The sequence below is a fragment of the Tyto alba genome, unplaced genomic scaffold (assembly GCF_018691265.1).
Source record: "Tyto alba isolate M040663 unplaced genomic scaffold, T.alba_DEE_v4.0 Super-Scaffold_44, whole genome shotgun sequence".
In the NCBI taxonomy this organism is placed as follows: domain Eukaryota; kingdom Metazoa; phylum Chordata; class Aves; order Strigiformes; family Tytonidae; genus Tyto; species Tyto alba.
The window spans coordinates 3,099,971-3,121,062 of record NW_024881320.1 but is presented as its reverse complement, the minus strand read 5'-3'; the positions used below and the strand labels follow the sequence as shown (position 1 = coordinate 3,121,062).

The window sequence follows — 21,092 nt, the reverse complement described above, 5'->3', positions numbered from 1 at the left end:
TTTCAAGCTCACTTTTCAGTGGAAGTCAGAACTACAGTGACATCATTCTGATTGTACCATCAAACTGCAAGAAACATCAGGCAAAACCTCTTGCAGGAAGCATCGGAGAGAAGGAAAGCTGCTGTCTTAAAAATACAACCACTGACAAATTAGGGCATCAGTCGTCCTGCAGATCTGTAAAGAAAATATTTTGTTGCATGTCTGATAAGTTAAAAAGAAAACTTTTAAGTGATCACTGATTCTCTCATTCTTTCACTCTTCTGCACATCCTCAAAAGAGGTGACAAACGAACAGTTTGATCTCACATTCTGTATATTCTACTATTCACCTAAGAAACAGTCAGAAAAGTAGGACACATCCAAGCTACCCATGGGCCTTCTAGAAGTGTGCTGGTCAACTTGCATCAAAACTCTAGCATAGACAAACATGTTAGGTGTCAAGATGAACCACAAGAGGCAGAATGGGAAAGCAAGCAAGAACGTTGACCTGCCTTGCCCATAGGGGAGTTTTGAGAAGACAGAAATGAAAAGCTATTATCTGACTTAAAATAAAATATGTAAAAAGTTATTTCTTCCCTCCCCTGACTCTGGTATACCCCAATGAACAAGGGACCAGATCTCATCCTTTTCCCCTTGATCCTTTCAACACTGTAAAATGCTGCAAAGGAAGGGACAAGCATGTCTTCTTTCCTTTGAACTATATACATTGCTGGTGCCCACAGCTTGGCTGACAGATGTAGAAATCATTGCAAAGGGAGTTACAAGTGATGGATGTCTAAAATAAAAGGACAATAAGAATTTATTACTGGAAGTAGGTCTCACCACTGTGCTTTGGGAAACAGGATTAGAGATTATTTGACTTCAAGTCACTGGAGACTGACTTGAATACATATTACAGAGAACTTTCAAAATAAATAAGCCCAGAGTGGTTAGGGGGGAAAGAGAAGTATTACACTGCTGAAGCTGTGAAATGTTTTCCTGCTGTAGGACGTCACTTCGGTGAATGGGCAGCAGGCGCACAGCGGCGCTGCCATGCTGCCTAGCAACACGCTGAAGGTGAGCTCAAGGCCATGGAGGATTGCGGTAAAACAGACCCCCACTGACCTGGCATTCAGCAAAAGCAGGTTCACAGCCAGGGACTGGAGGTGCTGCAAAGCTGCCTTTTTTTTTTTTTTTCTGTTTAAATTTAAAAACCCACTGCAATATTTCATAGAGAATATACAAATAATTCCTGACCTATCTCTACTGCTTGGTTGGAAAATTCAGTTAGAGTGGGTCCCAGAAAAAGGCAACATGAAAATTTTAAAGGAATTGCCCAGGGTTTACCACTGCATTTTCTCATCTCTGATTTCTAGTTTTAGGGAGGCCTTTCAGAGAAGTTGACATCTGACTGATTTCAGGGGCGCACACAAGCCTACAGGGCAGACTCACAATGGGTTTCTGAACAGTCTCTTGCTTTTCAAAAGCATTTTAAATCCACGAAAACAATCTATCAGATTATTTCCTCACCTAACCTTGTCCCAGTAATGTATCAGATTATCTCCTTTCCTAACCTCACTTTACCTATTTGGTAATCTCAGTTCTTTTCTTCAAGTGGTTTCAAAAGGCAATTAGACCAGGCATGAAAATTAATGGCTTTGATGATTTTCCTGTAGAATACAGACCCTACCTAGAAGTACATGACTGGTGTTAGTAAATCATTCACAAGAAAACTAAACTGTAAATTCTTAATCCAGCACTGTCAGGAAATTAAATTATAAAAATTTTCATTTTGAAGTGGAAGAAGAGCATTTCAAGATCAGGCATGACCCATTAATTTCATATGAGTAGGAACAAAATCCTTCACGATAGAAAGCAATAATAGGAATGAGTTGCATGAAATTCAGCTATAAACAACTGTTCCAGCTTCTTAAAAAAAAAAAAAAACAAAAAAAAAAAAAAAACATTTTCTTTGGCTTTCCCTTCCTGAATTTAAAAGTTTCTTTTTTAGTATTAATTTTAAGAAACTGCAATATAATTTTATACAATAATTATCTATATCTGCATTTTTGAAATCTCATATTTCAAAGTCACCACAGCATTTGCTTTTAATGCAAAATTTATTTTTAGCAGATTTTTACTAACATAGACAGTTTTTGCTTACCTTTTCTCTTCCTCAAGCTGATTGAGAAGCTCCACTTTCTCCCTGTCAGCAGCCTCCACCATGGCTCGTAGCTGGTCCATTTTTGCTTCCATCTCCAGTACATGCTAATAATCAGGAAGAATAGGAAAAAAAATCTTGGAAATCTTTTCCAAGCTATGTATCTATACCTCAGTAATCACAATTTGGTAAAGTGATGGGCCAAGGCACAGGAATGTTATCATATTCAAATATACACATAGTAAAAGAAAACCATCGCTTATTGAGATGTGTAGAGAAGTTCAACCGAAATTAGTTAAATGAAATAGATCTGCTATCTCATCAAGCCAAAGCTCCCACAAGGAAGATCTCATAGGTATGGACTAGTTTAGTTTCAGAACACCATCTCTTACTCCCAGATCTTTTCAGTAAGAACACACCATTTTGGAAATTAAGTCAATTGTCTTAAAGCCCCTATTTTAAGAACAGCAACACCACTCTTACCCGATCATGTCCATCGCGAACAAGTGCTAATTCCTGCTCTATTTCCCCTACATGACTGGTTGCTTTTGCAACTTCTGCCCTCTCCAGGTCCCTTTCTGCCAGGAGCTGTTCAATGTGTTGCTGCTTCTCCTTCAGTGCCTCCTGTAGGGCTGTGGTACCAGAAATTTTTCTTGCATACCGGGAGGATGTTTCTGTCAACTTCACAAAGTAAGTAAGTTAAAAATCATTCTGTATCAAGTGAAAACAAGGGATATCTCCAGACTCTACAAACATTGGGTTAGTAAAGCAAATGCTTTCTGTGACCTACTTTACCCTCTCCTTTTACAGTTAAATTATTGTATTTTCTAGAATTTAAGAATGGCCATACATATGTAGGAAGACTGCTTTGTAGCAATCAGCAGGTAGTGTGTAGGAGACAGAAGGGCTGAAGTGAAAACAGAAGGCAGGCTTCAGTCAAAGGTGTGTTTAGTAGACTCACACAAAGACTAGCTCATTATGTTTCTACGCATCTTTTTCCATTAAAAAGGAAAGGCAGCCTTTTAGCAAGTTAAAAACATTGTGCCTCTAGTTACCAAGTCATCATCTTGGGTCACCAGCAACAGTATGACATTTCCAAATGCTCTATCAAAAGCTTTTGGAACCCTAACTAGCATTTTGTACTTCTACTAAGGCAATAAAATATCCAGGATGAAATGCATTTATCTTGACTCCTAAAGCCAGCATTACAGCTAAAACCTTGTGAAGAAGGACAATTGGTATCTGATTAAAACATATGTTTATATCACTTGGAATTAAATTGCTTCTGAAAAAAAAATATGAACGATTAAACTTAAAGAGTATAGATAAAAATGAATCAATCTGGAGAACTATAGCTAAAATGAACCTTAGGGTTTCCTTGACCTTGCATGATCTCTGCTCCACTGAATGGAACCAGTGTCAGTGAAAATTCAGCATGGCCCTGTCTTCTACTTCCTCAAGAGTTTTTGAGCTAGAAGGGAAAGTAAATAAACTGAAATTATGTAGTAAAAGTGAGCAAGAGTCTTGAAAACAGCAAAAACTGAACCAAAAAATCCAATACAGCTTATAAAAACTGACTTTAAGCCTAACAGCTCAGAAATTTGTCTAAGTATTAAATGAGAATGACATCTCAGTTAAAGCCTTATTTAAAACAAAAACCAATACATAAAGGCTTGCTCTTCTGTTATTTATTCTATTCTTTAGCTCTGTCCAATATATTGCCCAAGAATAGAAGCATGTTTTTTCCATGTCCCTTTCAGAGATCAAAATGGTAAAGAACAGATGCCATATACAGCCTGGAATGGTGGCACTGGACAACATCCCCAACAGAAAGTGTAGCATAGACATATTCTGCTGTCATCACAAAAACACACTTCCCCTTCTGTTATGACTGCTACACAATCTCTCTAACTTTCATACTCCCAGCCTTGAATGATATGTATACAGTTCATTGCAAATGCTGTATCAAGCGACTGAAAAGGTATGAGACAGAATAAACCATCTTCCACTTTGATGCTTAATTTCAGATCCTCTCCATTTCTAGAAGCTATCTCATTCTAGAACATATTGCTTTTTAATAATTCTAGATCTTAAAATCAAACTTGACTTAATTCCTGATTCCAAAATATTTCAGAGAAACATCAACTTCCTTCAGACTTGGCAATAAACACAATTTGCAACAGGCAGCCCTCTTAAATCATTAGATCACCTACTTTGACATTTGCTTTTCTTACACAGAAAAAAAAAAAAACAACCCAACAAAAAACCAGCAGCATCCCTGAATAATTGAGGAGACTATGTAGGAGCCCAGCAATTTCCAGATGTTACAATTTTCCTAGAAATTGGAGCAAGAAAAGTCTGCTGTTTCAAAACCAATTTCAGAAAATCCTCTTTCTTCAGCAGCTTAACTTAAAAAAAAAGAAGTGTCAGAATTATTTTGACAGTCCTTTTAACTTGGATGATAACCAAATGCTCACATTGCCTGAGAAAAAGTGTTGGAAGAAAGCTGGAATTTTAATTCCAGAAACAATGGATTACAGAAGCTTTATATTTTATGTCCCAAAACATGCAGAGACACTGGGGAACAACGCAAAGGAAAAATAAGCAAATATATTGTAGACATTTACAATGTGTAACTGTACTGTCTTACTGCTTAGACTATCACAGCATACCAAATAAAATTTAGAGGTCCATATTAATGCCTCAACCTCAGCTCACAAAGTCTGCCCCGAACCCGAGGTAGCACCATACACATTAATGCTCCGATTTCAAACTAGGGGGCACTCTGCAGCTAGAAGTGCAACTTCCAGAAGGGATTCAGTAATAAAGTCCCACTGTTTGTGCCAAACAAAAATCCCTTATGCTTTTTGTGATAAGTTATTAACCCTGTTACCCTGACCAACTGTTGACCTCTGTTGGCTGGTACTCTGCTTCAGTTTTGAAGGAGCACAGTATGTTGCCTCTGCTCCACACCTGCTGGTCAGTGGGACGGTATGCCAGCTAACAGGTTCCAGATCAGTGGGAGCTAGAGTGATCTCTTTCTAGATATATTTATGTACTTTGGATTACAAAAAGTAAAAATCCAGGGTGCCTGTGGAAAAAACCCAATTATTTCTATGCTTTTAATTGCCTTGAAAGACAGACTGTTTAAAATTCAGCTTTCCCAGAAGATATGTGTTTTACTGCTGCAACCCAAGACTAGGACACTTATGTAACAGAGTAACTTGAAAAGAATAAACCAGAGTAAGTGTATTAGGTGGAATTAGTACTGTGTTAGAATTCACCTGAGCCACTGTATTTTGCAACATTTAGCCTTTATGAATTCATAGGATTAAAAACAAATCTAAAAGAAAAGAAAGAGGCTTCTTGTCAGCAAAGACTTGACAACTGCTACTTCTGTATTTCTCAGCTGACTCATCTCTTTAACAGTAAAAGAAACCATATTAGACAATTTGAAGCTTCCTGCTTAATAAACCAAGTTTGAATTATGGAAGTTTTAGTGCATATCAGATTCGCAAACACAACCCCGTTTGACAGAGGTAGTGCTAGGAAAATGAACAAGGGAGATTCCAGTCAGAGAACACTGAATGCCTTTTCAGTTTGTTGGCATCACAAGCCCCTTTCTTATTGCAATAACCCAGTTAGCCTGAATTAACTGTGTAAGCTTAAATATTCAAATATTCAGCTACGCTTCAGGGCTAGCTAAGATTTCCTTCCTTCATGCATGCTTTGAGTGAAAAAGAGCACAATTAAATGTATATAGTGCTCTGCCCAGGATCTGTTCTATTCTCAATTTAGGCAAGTAGACCACGGGCAAGTGCCATGTGGATTCCTGCTTGGGAACGTAAAGCATGCAACAGAAAAAGAAGCTTACTAGTCCTGTACGGCTTGGCTTGCTGCTTACTGAAGATGCCACAGAACTGAGAGAGCTCAGGGAAGATGCACTTGGACTACGCTTCAGGGCTGTGGGAGTCGCAACCACTTTTCGCACAGTTGTCTTTGCTTTCGCTGGTGTTGTTGACGGGAATCCAATCTTCGTAACTTTATGGACTGGAGCAAACAAACCGTATTTTGGCTGACACTGAAAATACCTTTAAAAAAAGCAAAGCAGACAGACAAGAATACTAAATTAACTTCTGCCTTTCCAGACACATGGTCTGGCTTCACAAAGAACTCTAGATCACTAGTTTAAAAGTATGACAGGGTAACAAGCTGGAGACAGCCTAATCTATATTAAATTGCAAATTATTTTTTTTTTTAACATTAGATTTGGACAGGGGATCTTGAGAGACTGGAACAGCACGATTATATCAGACTTCAGAAATTGAACAGGGTAAACCCTTGAGCTAGAGCTCTGCTTCCTAAAAATTCCATTCAGATTCAAAGTTTAACATGCGTAGCTTTCCTGTTTGACAGATTCCTCTGAGCTGCCAACAACAAATGTAAGCAAGAGAGTGAAAAATAAAAATCAGATTTATGTTTTATTATATATATACCTATACATGTATGCATATTTGATTATACAGAATATACATATTTGGTTATATATAAACAAAAGCCACTTAAAATTTCAATTTGTGATTACTTATCTTAAGGTGGCACAATCCTTGTGAAACCTCTTATTAATGAGTTGAAGGACTGTTCCTTATACCAAATGAGAAAGAAAGTTAAACTGTGATGTGAATGAATGTTTTCTAAGTGTGACTTATTGGAGGAAGCAGTTATACTGTTCCCACACTTTACAATGACACAAATATTGGTATAGGAGCTTTCTGTTCCTGTGATGCAGAAATATTTCCGTTAAGTTCAGCTATTAGATACCCAGAGATATTTTCTTAACAGAGCATTCATTCCAGTCTGAGAAACCAAGCAGACTTTCAAAAAGCAGGAAATTGTGTTTTCCATTACCAGTCTATGAATAAAACTCACACGGGAGTAGGAGAGATCAACTAATCCCATGAATGTGGGGTTGATGCAGACTTTCAGAGATGTGTAGGCATCATAAAATTCAAATCAGCGTCTAACGATCCCCCACCACCATCAGCAGTCAGGTTTACAGCCTACCTACCTCCCTTGATAGAAACTTTCACATAGGATATTAAAAAAACCAAAACAGCATAGAGAGATGCAAAATCTTTTAAGGCAGCTGCTATCTAATGATAAACGAACCTTGTTCCAGCAACAGCTCCATCGTTCTTTCCCAGAGGTTCATCCAGTTCTACTCCACACCATTCTCCTTTTGCAAAGTCAGTTTCTCCCAAGAAACGCACAACTCCTGCTTTTGTTCCACCAACCTAAAGCAGTAAGACATACACCTGCTTTTACTGCATTTCCAAATTAAAATACCAGAGTGAAAAAGCTTTCAGTATAATCATGTTTGCACAGCGTATTAATGATGTGACCAGTTCTTACTTCAAGCTGCATATTCTTTTGCCTATGAGTTTGTTTTAATGTTGAACAGATATTCACAACCAAATTGTTTACAGAAAAAAAAAAAAAAAAACCCAAACAAACCCCAAACCAGCCAACCAAAAAAAAAAAAAAAAAAACCAAACAAAAAAAACCCCAAACCAACAAAACCCCAAAATCACTGCCCTAGGATTTCGATCTGTCCAATTTGGTATTCAGGAAGTTTGTCATGATTAAAGGCCACAGCTCTATTAGGTGACTTGATATGGCTATAAGATTAAACATACATTTAACAAAACTCAGTATAACCAGTGTACTGAATGCAGTAGATTTGTACTACAGTTTCACACAAATTTCTATCAGCAAATGAGGATTTCTAAAAACTGCTTATTTCTTATTCTAATTCTGTGAGGAAAAATAAAAAAGAAAAACATTTTTCATATTTTCTTTAAGGAATAGTTCACATAAACTACATAGTACAGCCCTCTTGCATTTAAAAGAACTGTTATAAAGCAGGATGCACAGCACTTTGCAAACAGTTATTTGAATTCTTGGGGTAGGGAGAATCATGTTCTTTATCTTTTCTGCACTTCAAAAACCACAGAACAAAACAACAAACCCCCACAAGGAAATACTGCTAAATGGAAGAAGACTAGAAATCAGTTGTTTTCAAACTTGTCATATTAAATATTGACAGCCATTCCAATTACTTGCAATGTCTGCAAGATACAGCTTTTCATAATACCCAGGGGAGGGAAGAATTAAATTAAGTGGAGACGCAAAAGCTGTTGAGTGTGGCTGACACTTGCCAAGAAGGGCCACAAGCCAGATCTGCAGGATTCTTGCAGGTCAGAATGACGATACATTGTGCCCTATTTGTGTGAAAATCTGTTCAGCCTGAATCTAGCATTATGAAAGCAAGCAAATGTTAATTAAAGTCTCTTCAAGAGATTCACTGAATTCAACACAGACATTTTCAGGGCCATTGGTTTTTTTTTTTTTCCACCTGTTTTTCAGTACACATTATACAGCGAAGAATATTTTGTAGCCTTGACAGAAGACTTGGATATAACCTGCTAACACAAAGACTGTAATTTTCTTTTTTACATACTAAAAAGTAAATTAGGATTTCGTATAATTTCTACATTAGACATTCTATTTCTTGAGGGGAACTTCCCAGGATAACTAGAGAACAACAAGTTTCTTGTGCCATAAATTAAGGTGCATGATTACAGTACACTAGATAATTCATATTAATACATTTGGTAAGTGTTCCCACAAGAGGTTAACTGTGAGGAATCTAGGAATGGAGGGCATTATCTTGCATGAAAGCATTAAGTGTCCACAAAGTATGAAGTTAGTGCACTGTAGCTGCCACACACGTTTGTGCTCTAGCTTCTGACTCATCTACTGCCCAGAGCCGACAGCTCTGTTAGCAATGCAAGGTTTCAGCTGATGAGAAAAAAAAACATCCTAATCCACACAAACCTCAGAAAACCAGGGAAGAGTAATTAACTCTTTTTGATATTACTAAAATGATAAAGCTTTTGCCCATATTTAAGGTGACAGTCCCCTTCTCCTCTCTCATTAGAGTCAGTCTTGAAATGTTTAATCTGCAGATCAACTTTATATGTTGCTTTAAGTGGCAAATTATTGCTCTTAGTGGAATAAAAATACACAAAGTTTACAGTTATCATGACTCAGCCTAATATAGTAACTAGTAGAACGTTTGGTATTTGGTGTTTGGTGTTCTTGGCAGAGAACAGACAAACTTCCCCTCTCAAAAAACAAGCACAAGTACTGTCTTCAAAAAAAGGATTGTAACCAGCCAAAAAAGTCACATGGAATGCAGATCTCTGGCACAGTGGTGAATAGGGAATATATAACATTTGCTAGAAGTATTTCCTGGGGAGAACTATCCCCTAAGTCAACACGTTATTCACCCTCAGACATAACCTACTTTAGTTCTAAAGGATAAATACCATTAGTGTAAGTAGAAATAGAAAAATAAAATTTAACTGAGGAGTATGATAGAAAAACATACACCTGTATGTGCTAGCAGTCCATAATTGGTCTTCCAAATTGTCCTTCTCCTTATACATTTTCTAGTAAGTTTGGGTGTTGTTCGTTGTTTTTGGTTGGTTGGTTGTTTTTTTCTTTACAGATAAATTTGGAAGACATCTCCGGGTAAAAAACTGGTTAGTTCTCTGTGTACTCTTTCCCTACTTAATTTTGTATTGTTGTCTGCCTGAATAAACAGAGTTAAATCAAAAGAGTCTGTAAAAAACCCATTAAAGAAATTAGACAGGAAAGCTAGAACAATAGCCTAGATAAGGAGCATCCCTTCAAAGACAATAGTCAGGTTTGCAGTTGCACAGAGGGATTCCTCAAAGACTTCTAGAGAACTCTTTAGCCAGGCCAAGGAATTTTACTGCAGTTTTGTAGAGTGGTGGTGGACGGTTGTTCTGTATTTGGGGGTTTTGGTTGTTTTTGTTTTGTTTTGTTTGTGTGTGTTTGGTTTTTTTTTGTTGGTTTTTTTTTTTTTTTTCCTCAAATAAACAACATAAATCAATTACCAAAGCACACACGCACACAAACACCTTTCCATAGGAAGGTAAGGGGTAAGCAAGTTAAGAGCTATCTGAAGCATGGTAGTGGAAAAGGGTAACTGCAAGCAGTGACTCCCAGAGACAGGAAGAACTGTTGCAATCTGTTCCCTCCAACTCAAACTGTAAATAAACCACTAGGTAATTAATGCCAGCTCCAGGATAATAAAAATTAAACTTGGGTGCAGAATATTCATTCCTTTTTGTTTCATACCCAGGCCCTGCTCATCTTCCACATTTAGGTAAAAAACGTATGCCATTTATTTTGCAGACAGTGCATTCAATTCACAAACTGTGCGACAATCTGGAAGGAAAGCTTTGGCAATGACCAGCACCCGTTGGACCTGCCACAGCAACCGCAATGGATGTGCCCGGGACTGCAACCCGAGGCCCGGCGGGAGCGACCAAATGGAGGAATTCATATCCCCAGAACATAAGGGGATGCACAACATGAGATCCCCAGGAGAAACAGCAATGTGACTAGTCTTGTAACCATGGTACCAGGGTTATTTTAAAACAAGATGCAAGGAAGAATGCCAAAGATTTTTTTTTTTCCAAACGTAGTGAAGCTTCTCCAAATAACTGGCTACTACATTTTTGGAAATGTTGAACTGTGCATCCTTACTGATAGTATGAATCAGGGTACACTGTAGCAGTAAAGTGCTCATACAATCAAAAAAGCTCTAGATACATAGTTTTGCTCAGTTTTAAGCAAAACTTCAGGTTTAAAGACAGGGTCAGCATTGCCCTCTAAAGCCTGAATCTACTGAAGACTTCCAATAATTCACAGCCATCTGCCTCAAATAATGTATTTATCTCCAGCTGCAATTAAGTACTCCCTGTGTGACAACAAACCTACCTTGAAAGCATTTAAGAAAATAATCACTTATTCCCTTGGTAGTACCATGTGAGGTGCTTACTGTACAATACAGTATGGTAAAGGCTTTTCAAGCACATAAGTTGCTGTACATATATAGAATTACACTTACTGATCTAAAGGGGAAAAAGATTAAGATATGATTAAACTACACAGTATATACCAATATGAAAAAAGAATTGTACTTACAGAATTATAGTATTTATGACAGAAAAATTATTAACAATTTTAATTACAATAATTGGAACAAAAACTGTAAAAAAAAAAACAACCAAAAACCTAGTTGCATTTGCCATCAGATCTACTTCCCAGTAGTGCATGAAGGACTTAAAAAAAAAAAAAAAAAGAGCCCAGTTTCTAAAAGAAATAGGAAGACAAATTTATTTAAAAGTTTCTAAAAGTTATATGGAAAAATGGGGCATCACTACCATGGAGACAGTTTTCCATGACCTTCATTCATGCTAAGGCAGGTCACTAAATAATAGATCAGAGAAAAGAACTGCCAGACCTTTTTTTTAGTCCGTTACCACACTCAGTATGGTCAAACTGTAAGATATAAAGCAAGAATATGCCAGAGAATCTAGGTTAGGCTACAGGTCATTGTGGGGTGAGAAAATCTGCTTGGAATTCACTAGTGTTATGTCAAATACATAGGAAAAGTAATTAAATTCCATTTATCAAATTATAACTAAGTTTAGATTAATTTGCTGCAATGTAAAGTTAAATAGCAAAATAGGTTTGTAAACCTGAAGCATTTAAAAACTTCCCGATGAAAGCACATCGGGATGAGCACATCAAACTGTGAGAACCTTCGTGGAGCCACATTTCCAAAGATAAGTAGAAGTAGGAAACAAATAAACCAGTGTAATACAGGAAAAAAAAAAGAGATGGTCTAAAAAATGAGACTGCTATTTAAACAGTATTCATTGAAAAATACAGATCTCTTTGTAAAGAGGAGAGCCACTGTCTGAAACTTTGTCAGTATAACAATATCATTTACTCAGACCAGCTGAGCAGAATTAAAAGGTGAATAAAAATGCTCTGTCTCCCATTCTGCCTGAGTACTTATTTATGGTGACTCCTGAAAAGCATCACTTGGATATTTCTGTGTTTGTCACACAGGCTGGACATATTCAGAACCACTGAAATCATAGCATCCATAATATGCAACACTTGAAAAGGCAAAAAACATCCAGACAAGCAAACACCACCTTTGAAAATCCTGGGACCTACTAATCAAAATCTTCTTGTTCCTCAAAATTTAGAGGAACCGTTTCCTGATGGCAAATGCAATTGTTATTTAATTGATTTGTTCACCTATTCAAGGCCAGAGGGAACCATCAGATCATCTCCTTTGGCTCTCCTGAAACAGGTCTTTGCATTTCACCCAGTTACATCTGTAATTAACCCTGTAATTGTACTGAGCTAAGCTGTATGTGTTGATGCTTTTAGATCAGAGCTGATATCCATCAGAAAACAGCTTCCACTGACAGTCTATTTTCACAGTTAATCACTCCATTGTTAGAAACATATTTAAATTTGAAATAAAACAAATTTGACTGTGGCTTCTAGCCACTGATTCTCATTATGCTTTTATTTGGAAATTACAGAGCTCTTCAGCAACTGGCATTCACCATGCAGGAACACAGGTGCTTTAAGCAAGACACCTCCATTTTTCTCTTCATAAATTAAATAGATTGAGTTCTTCAAATCTTTTATTGCAAGATACTTTCTCTTGCTTGAGTCATTTTGCAGCTGTGTTCTGAATTCTCACCAATGTTTCCAATGGGCTTTTCAAACAAGGATGTAACTATGCAGAGTATCTGAGTACTAACCAAAAGCATGGTCAGCACCCCACTAGCTTCAGATTATCTTACTTCCTTTCAGAAATATCTGCATAACATCCTACACTTGACCAAAGCACGGCTGGAAGAGTGCTAGTGTATCCACTAAACTCTAAACTGGCCTCTCTAATTAAGATTTTTCTAACCAGCAATTCTGTAACAGGATTAATGTTGTCAGTTGTCCTGTGGCATTGGATATTATGGTTGAGTGACTTTCCTATATAAAAATGCAAGAATGAGTACTATTTCTGTTGATGGGAACAGTGTTTAGACAAGATCACGTGGATTCTCTGATGTACAAAAATCTGTGACGACAAATTGCAGCTTTTCCAAAATTGGTGGTTAGATTCTCCACCTTCTATTGGGCTGTTTCCATGAAACTTGTAAGAACTTATCTTTGAAACCTCTACATTTCTACCTAATTTGGTTGCATTTGACTAGCAAGTTCAAAAGCAAGGCCAAAGAGGGCAAAAGAGCTAATGTGTGACAAGACACACAGACACAGTGCTATCACACAACCCTTCATTTCCAGAAAAAAACAGTTAAAAAACTAAAAATGATGTGCCATTGAAGTTCAATTCATTCAATCAATTCATTCAGTCACAAAGGAAACCATACAAAAAACTAACAGCAATTCCATACTATGAAAACCACATGTGAATTTGCCACCACAAAAAAAAAATCAAAGGCAACAACTGAAATAAATAAATAAATTGTTCTTTTGCCCATCCTGTGTTAGAATAAGGAAGGACAATATGTTCCTGCATATTACTCCCCTTGGGAAGGCGGGGGAGGGAAGGCAGACAGGGAGTCCACAAACACCCAAAAAAAAATAGAAAGTAAAATACCAGTCTTGTACAAACAAACTATTAACAAAGCATGTGGAAAAGTCACCTATTGCTGCCATTATATCCCAGGAACTCACAGACAACTTTAAGTTAAATAAGGAGTTGCCAAAACAAAATGACTCACAGTTAGACACAACTCACAGGTTGCTGCAACAACACAAATTTAACATCTTATTTAACTGTGAGCAAGTAGGTAACAATAGGTCCTGAAAAATGCTTAATTGTAACATTAAAAGAAAGCCATAGTTTGCACAGAGAAAATCACCACGATAATGAATTACAAACAAAGCCTTTGGATACCTTCTATTCTTCATCTGTATTTTCATACATATATTTCATGCTGCGGCAACTACCTCGCAAACTAATCTACACTATACTTTACAGTATCCAAAATACTATGTCTAAATATACATACATATATAAGAATTACTTTCATCCTTGACTTAACATGACAAAGCCATCAAAATACCTTGCAGTCAACTCAGCTTAAGGATAAAGCAAAAACATGATTGAGCAGTTAAGCACTGAGATACACAATAAACTGAGTCACAATAAATGAGGCTCGGGAGGGAACAGCCCAGTCGAGCACATACAATCGCATGTTCTCAACTTCCAAATTTTTCTTCCTTTTCTATATTTGTATGCATTGTGCCAAGATATTTTTGCATTGATTTAACTGGAAAAATGTCAATGAATATTTTTTTTCTAACAGTTAAATACTGACTATTATAGAATTTTTAAACAGACAAAACTTAGAAGTGCATTTTCTATCCAGAATGTTATAGAAACTGGAAAGTGGGAAGCTTAAAAATACCACATGGACACTGCAGGATTATTTCTAAAGGGAGAAACTTCTCTCTACATGTGAGGTTTCTCTTTCCCTTCATTGCTTTTGAGAGTCCTGGAATTTAATCAGTTGACAGATTTACGTCATGTTTACTTGAAGATAGGTTACATGGGTGGAAACAAATCTGACAATAATCTTCTATCACTTTCTGCCTATTACCTCACTGAATAACTTAGTAAGAAATAACAAAACAAGAAATAACTTTCAGTGAACAGTGTAAAACAGGCAATAGTAAGTAATTAAATGTTACTCATGCATAGAGAATAACTTTGCAAAAAGGCCACATCAGCATATGCCTGTAAATCTAGTTTGTAACCTTTTGTGAACATATGGACACTGGCTCAAGTTACAGCTTTAGAGCTCAGCTCCAGAAGCATCAGATTTGGCAGACCATGATGAAGCTGTAACCGGTTAAATGAATGAAAAAACCTTAATCCCTTGAGAAGGCTAAGGCCCCTTAGGTTGATAAGATTTTTACTTATTTATTAAAATACAGCATCTGGTCCCTCCAGAAAAAAGCCTAAGATGCTCTCAAAGCTGCTTCAACCTTTGGTAGGTGCAACAGTTGTCACACAAAGAGGTTTCTCCCTTTTATTTCAACAACTTAGGTTTGTTAGGTTGATTAGTTCGGGGGGGGGGGGGGGGGGGGGGGGGGGGGGGAGTTGCTTGTTTGTTTTTTAAATCAACTTTGCATTGGGCTCTTAAGAAATCATAAGCGTTTGCAATACCAGGGCAAACAAGTTCTCTGGCTGTAACTGAAACAGAAAACAAAAACTGGCTTAGCCTGAAAGTAATTTGTTTTCTACATTAATTTTCAGCTATTCTTTCCCCATCTGGTTTCGTACCTAGTGACACTTCCACTGGTACAAGAAGGGACCACTTTTTGCATAGGAATTCTTACTCATACTAGGTTCAAAATGCTGATGCTGTAGCCTAATTTTTAGCAAGCAAATCAACTACAGTTGTGTTAAAGACCTTGCATTCTGACATGAACACAGGAAACATGAAAGGCAGGATGAGTGCAATGAAGAAAATGCAGATTTCCACATCAACACTTCCTACTTTACAGCAATCCCCAAATATGAGATCAGGCTGCCCAGAGCTAATGTCCTCTCTCTAACAACTAAATCATATCCAGATTCCAGAACATACTTCAGATGTTAAGAACAGAAATGATGGTTAATATAGAGCTATTTGAATTACATTTTGCATTAATAACTTTTTATTTGGATTCACAATATTAATTTTTTTCCAGTAAAAGTTATACATCGATGCAACAAATGAAAAGCTGAACAATGAGGCATTACATATCAGAAACCACAATTCTTTTAAATGTGTACTTTATCTCCCTATATTTTCAACATTTCTACATGTTAACATGAAGTATTTCCAAATACTTGTCAGTGAAAAGAAAATTACTGCTCAGCATCAAATCAACCAGGCAGTTCGGTACATGCTTGCTGAATATGGCTCAGATATACCAGGATTTGAGGGAAACAGACTTCTTATCAGAGATTTCCAAGACAGTAGAGGGCTTGAATGCAGTTTTAACCTAATTGTCTTTGAGGGGGAATAAACTACAAATCTAAAGGACCTCTGCTTTTGCACTGGAATATCCATTTTGGAGTATAATACTTTAAGCACCTTGTATTCACTTCACTTAGTTTGATTGGCTTTTGATTTGCTTTGACTCCTCCAGAATCTCAAAAAGAGAACTTATAAGAAAACAGGACAATGAATTTCTTCACAATCTCCCTTATGGACATTCATATCTACCACAAGCTATTTTTCTGATGTTTACAATTTGATTTAATGGCCTGGAAAATGTCTTCTTCAAATTGAGGGAAAAAAAAAAAAAAAAAGTTGTAGGTGACTTGCTGCAAATCTACAAGTATTTTTTGCAATCATCCACAGGAACACAATTCAGCTGACATATCACACTTTGAAGCACTGTCTGTCTGTTTTGATATTAAATTTTTTTTTTAATATATACAAGGTATTTTCGAAGATGTTTTCTGCCCCCTGAGAAACCAAGCCTGCTTGCTTTTGCATCTTTTCATCTCCACATCAATTGCATTGTTCAGCACAGCTTCACATGAGATACTCTAAGTATGCCTGCATTTGAGAATATATAAGCAATTGCCTCACAACTCTACTTGGTTTTTGCAGTGGAATTGCTTTTCTCTGATAAGCAACTGAGTAAGTGTCCCAAACGCGTAGTTTGTATGTAACCACTCTTCTCTCTAATGCTATCTGAATTAAGGAAAGATCCTGTGGAGCACCTGTCTTCGTATCCAAGTAAATCAGGGATATGTACATTGGAATCTTCCTTTATTACTAAAGCTATATATTTTTAAAATAAATCAGTTCTCCCATAGAAGCTTAGAGGGACTCTACCCACGGGACCATGTAGCATTAGGCAATTCTAAGTTTAAGTTCACAGAAGACTGGTGAAACAACTAGAGATCAAAGGAATAAGGAAGTAAGCTTAAGACATATTTTCTATCAACACAAAACAATACAGACCATGCACTAGAGCTTTAGTCATCTCTTCCAGATTTCTTTGCACATACAGTCTTTAATCAAACTACCTCACCCCAACACCACTGGCTATGAAAATCTGATGCAGTATTTTGCAGCAACAGAATGCAAAAGCAACTGTGAAGAGCTGACAGCTTCTTTTCATGCAGAGGAATAGTAGTAGCATCTCAGTAGGAACTGAAAAATGTTCCAGCAAAACTTAGCTGTTGGGAAATGTCAGTTTGTCAAGCCTGAAATACTTTGAACGCAACATTTCAGGTTCAACAAACTTGTGTCAAGTTTACATTTCTGTAATGCAAAAAAGAAGCTGAGTTGAGATGTGAACTGGTAAATGCATTTCTCTGGCATTTGAACAGTTGTGAGAATGGTCTCTTGTTTCTTGATAACCCAGACTGGGCAGAAAAATAGCTATATGATTTTGCCTTTTTTGTTGAAGGTATCATGCAAAATCAGCCACTTGCCCGACTCCCCGCCCAAAATATTGAAGAGATCAATTCAAGGTAACTCCTGTTAAGTACATTTTAAAATCAAAGTAAAATCAAAGTTAGAGGAAAAAACTTAACAGATTGAAATAACTCCAGTGTAATAGTCCACACCCTAAGATCACACACTAAGATCAACAAAGTTGAGCCACATCTGAAGTCCATTCTGGAATGTAATCTTAGCTGATGAGCTATGTCTTAGCCATGTATGAATTTGCCCTTAAGGACATATTTTTCCAGTTAAGTATTTTAATAAGACTCCCAAATGAGCTTTTGTCTATCATGAATTCATTGTTCTGCTGAACTGCAATTCTACACCGCCGGAGGCTCACCGTTTTCAAGATGCAATTCTCAGCAGTTGTTTTCCCCATAACTCCATAATCATCAGGGCATTGCTATTACTAAGAACCTTCACAAAGTATTCAGTAGCAGTCAGTCCAAGCTGCAAGAACTGATGAACGTGGGAAGCAATTACTTGCTAGAGTTCAGCAATGGTACAGTCAGCCCAGGGCATATCTCAGCCCTATGATGGTACATTGACACTTAGAGGGAAAATTCTGTGCTGGGGTGGGATTTAGGAATTCCATCAAGCCTCTCATCCTCTAGCATAACATATTACAGAAAAGTTACTGCTGTCAGTATAAATAAAAATCAAGTGACATGGAGCAGTCCAGTTGCATTTGTACCTTTGATGGAGGTGGAATGGCAAGACAAGCTACTTAACTGACAGGAAGGTCTTTCCCAACAACCAGTGCTAGCTGTAGGCTCTGAGGACAGTTTCCAGCAATTACTCAGTACCAGTTCAATTCTACAGTCCATTGTGCTGGACAGAAGTTCAGTGGCAGAGAAAAAAAACAACCAAAAACCAGATGATTAGATTATTCAACTAAGTTTACTATTATTTGCACTAACCTGGTGATTTAAGGTATTAACATCTGAATTATTATCAGACATGACATCAGCAGAGCCTTGGATCCCCCACAAAAAAAATTAGCACAGGACCCAAAAGTGTTAAAATCCAGCAAACAAGAATTGTGTCCATTTAACATTCATACTCCTATGCATACACTGTCTTATACTAGCATATAAATTACAGATACGCATCACTGACACACTGTGCTAGGAATAGCACCAAAACCTCAAACTACAATTTGATGATTCAACAGGAAGACTTAAGGCAAACAGACGAAGTAGGAAGGATGAAATACTAAGTTTGACCTGTTCCGCTTAACAGAATTTGGGACCTTATTACTATAAAACTGTGGCAGTTAGGATATGCTGCTTCTATAATTTACACTAACAAGATACAGGAAAGTTAGAGTGATGACTTCATACGCATCAGAGAATTTTCCCGCACAAACAGGACATCCCAGAAGACCTCACAAAGATCCTTGACAAAAAGGCAAACAAGCGGTTAAAAAACCAACACTGATTGGAGGAGGACAGGGCTCTAGTCTCTGACAGAAATAGCTAGGGATAAACGGTAAATCTTTGTTTCCATTGCCACTCCAAGAAATAACATCTCAGCCCAATCCTGCCCTCACTTTACTTTAGTCTCCTTCACACTTTCCACAACTTGGCCCTGTGTTTTAAGCTCTCTTTACAGAGAAAAAGGAGTCAAATCCTTCCTTAAAAAACAAACATTAAATATAAAAATATTAAATATTAAAAACTTCACTGCAGAATCATTATCTGGTGGGGCAGAGAAGGACAAACAATAAAATCCATAAGATTTTTTTCTACACAAGATTCTTATGGTAACCCCAGAAATGCCTTGTATGTCAGGGCATTTGATCCTGTCCTTGTTCTTACCTAATGGAAATTTTGAAAATTATATTTTAAATAAAAGGAGATTGTACCAAAACAACAGTAAGACAATTCTTCAGCTTAATAGCACATGCAAGTAATTCAAATCTAAAATCAGATCTCTGTTACAGTGATAGTAGATCTGGTAGACATACAAATATTATTCTGATTATATTTGAAGGCTACATGCATCACCTTTAAGTAAATAATACAATATAAACAATGTATTACCAGCTTTCTACTGCCTTTTCAAGCAAAGGCTAGTGTTCCAAGGCAAAGTTTCCCACTTTTTTCAGTGGGTGTATGTCAAATCAGTTATCAAAAATGCCCCATGTTGTATTACATGGATCCAAATATAAAAGCTATACAACATCATTATTTTTTTAAAAAATGTTTAAACTAACAAAACTTAACTCCCTTTTAAAAGGGTGAAATGATACATCAGCAGAAACATTTATGGTTCTGAATTTAGGAAGGGCAGCCAAGTAACATGGCACATCACCAACAGAATACGTAATTCCTGGGTGATCAGTGGCATTATGTGACTACTTCTGTTGCTGCCTATCACTACTCAGGGGAACAATCAATTATTGAACTGTTAGCTTTCTAAAGACATGGGCCTGAATAGGGCATGGAGATTTCACAAGCTTAGTTTTTATCTAGCACGACTGTAGTTCTTGAAGTTATGGAAACATAAGCTATAAATATGTTGTTAAAGATGGAATGTCTTTTTTAAACACTGGCAAAACATAATAGATTAAAAACTGCCAAATAAACCATTTTATCTTGGTAATGCAAAGATTTTCCTACAGTATGCAAAACTGCATGCGAAGAGCTTGTCTACAGAAGACACTCAATGAAAAGAAAGCTTGAGCGTAAATTTACATTTGACCAAGGAAACAGTAGAAAAGTTTTGAATATTAGCAGAAGTTACAATTTATTGATCAATCAAAAGCAGACACAGAGGCTGCAGAGTAATCTTACCAGAACTCGATCTCCAATTTTGAGCTCCCTTTCTCCTTTCTTTAGTGATCCAGCTTCAGAGAGATTTGATACAGATTCACTTGCAGTTTTTGAAAGATTGCTAATCTGAGAAGGAGTTGAATGTTCCTTAGCAGCAAGTGGTGAAGTTTTTTGTGGAATTCCTGAAGGGGGAAGTGCAGCGGCAGATGAAGACACCATACTAGCAGCTGATGTGGAAGTTGGTGAAGTAGCTCTAGAAGCATGAGCTGTCTGTGTACCGTTGGCTTCATCTTCTGTCAGCACTTTTCTTGTCAATTTTGATGGTCTTGTAAATATTCCCCTCAAGGGTTCACACTGGAAATAGCGAACTCCAGCCACAGAGCCATCATTCTTTCCAATTGGTTCATCTAGAACAATCCCTGCCCACTGTCCTGGAGCAAACTGTGTTTCACCAAGGAACTGAATAAAGCCAGGTTTATTACCATTGACCCAAACACGCTCCCCAACTCTGAAATCATCCACAAACTCTTCACATGCATCTGCAGTGGTTGTACTTGAGGCCTTTTCACTGGAAGCTGCTTTTTCTGCTGGAGCTGGAATCAAGCAGAATGAGAAAGCAAATACACTAATATTCCAGAGACCATCATTACTTAGTTTTAATGTAACAAGCATTTGGAAAAGCATGATTTCTAAAAGGAAGAGCACATTCCAAATTCTCCTATTTATGACA

At 37.1% G+C, this 21,092-nt stretch overlaps 1 protein-coding gene across 12 annotated transcripts in view; it reads right to left on the bottom strand.

Annotated features, from left to right (window-relative positions):
• Window positions 1–21,092, bottom strand: part of CLIP1 (CAP-Gly domain containing linker protein 1) — a 59,314-nt gene that overhangs the window by 37,686 nt on the left and 536 nt on the right. For 11 of the 12 annotated variants that reach the window (XM_033008184.2, XM_033008185.2, XM_033008186.2 and 8 more), the window contains exons 2-6: window positions 20,384–20,955; window positions 7,309–7,433; window positions 6,014–6,230; window positions 2,623–2,820; window positions 2,143–2,246 (exon numbers count right to left, since the gene is read on the bottom strand). In XM_033008184.2, the coding sequence (XP_032864075.2) occupies window positions 2,143–2,246; window positions 2,623–2,820; window positions 6,014–6,230; window positions 7,309–7,433; window positions 20,384–20,955 (1,216 nt within the window). The remainder of the gene's footprint in view (window positions 1–2,142; window positions 2,247–2,622; window positions 2,821–6,013; window positions 6,231–7,308; window positions 7,434–20,383; window positions 20,956–21,092) is intronic. The other variant, XM_033008187.2, reaches the window with a different exon arrangement.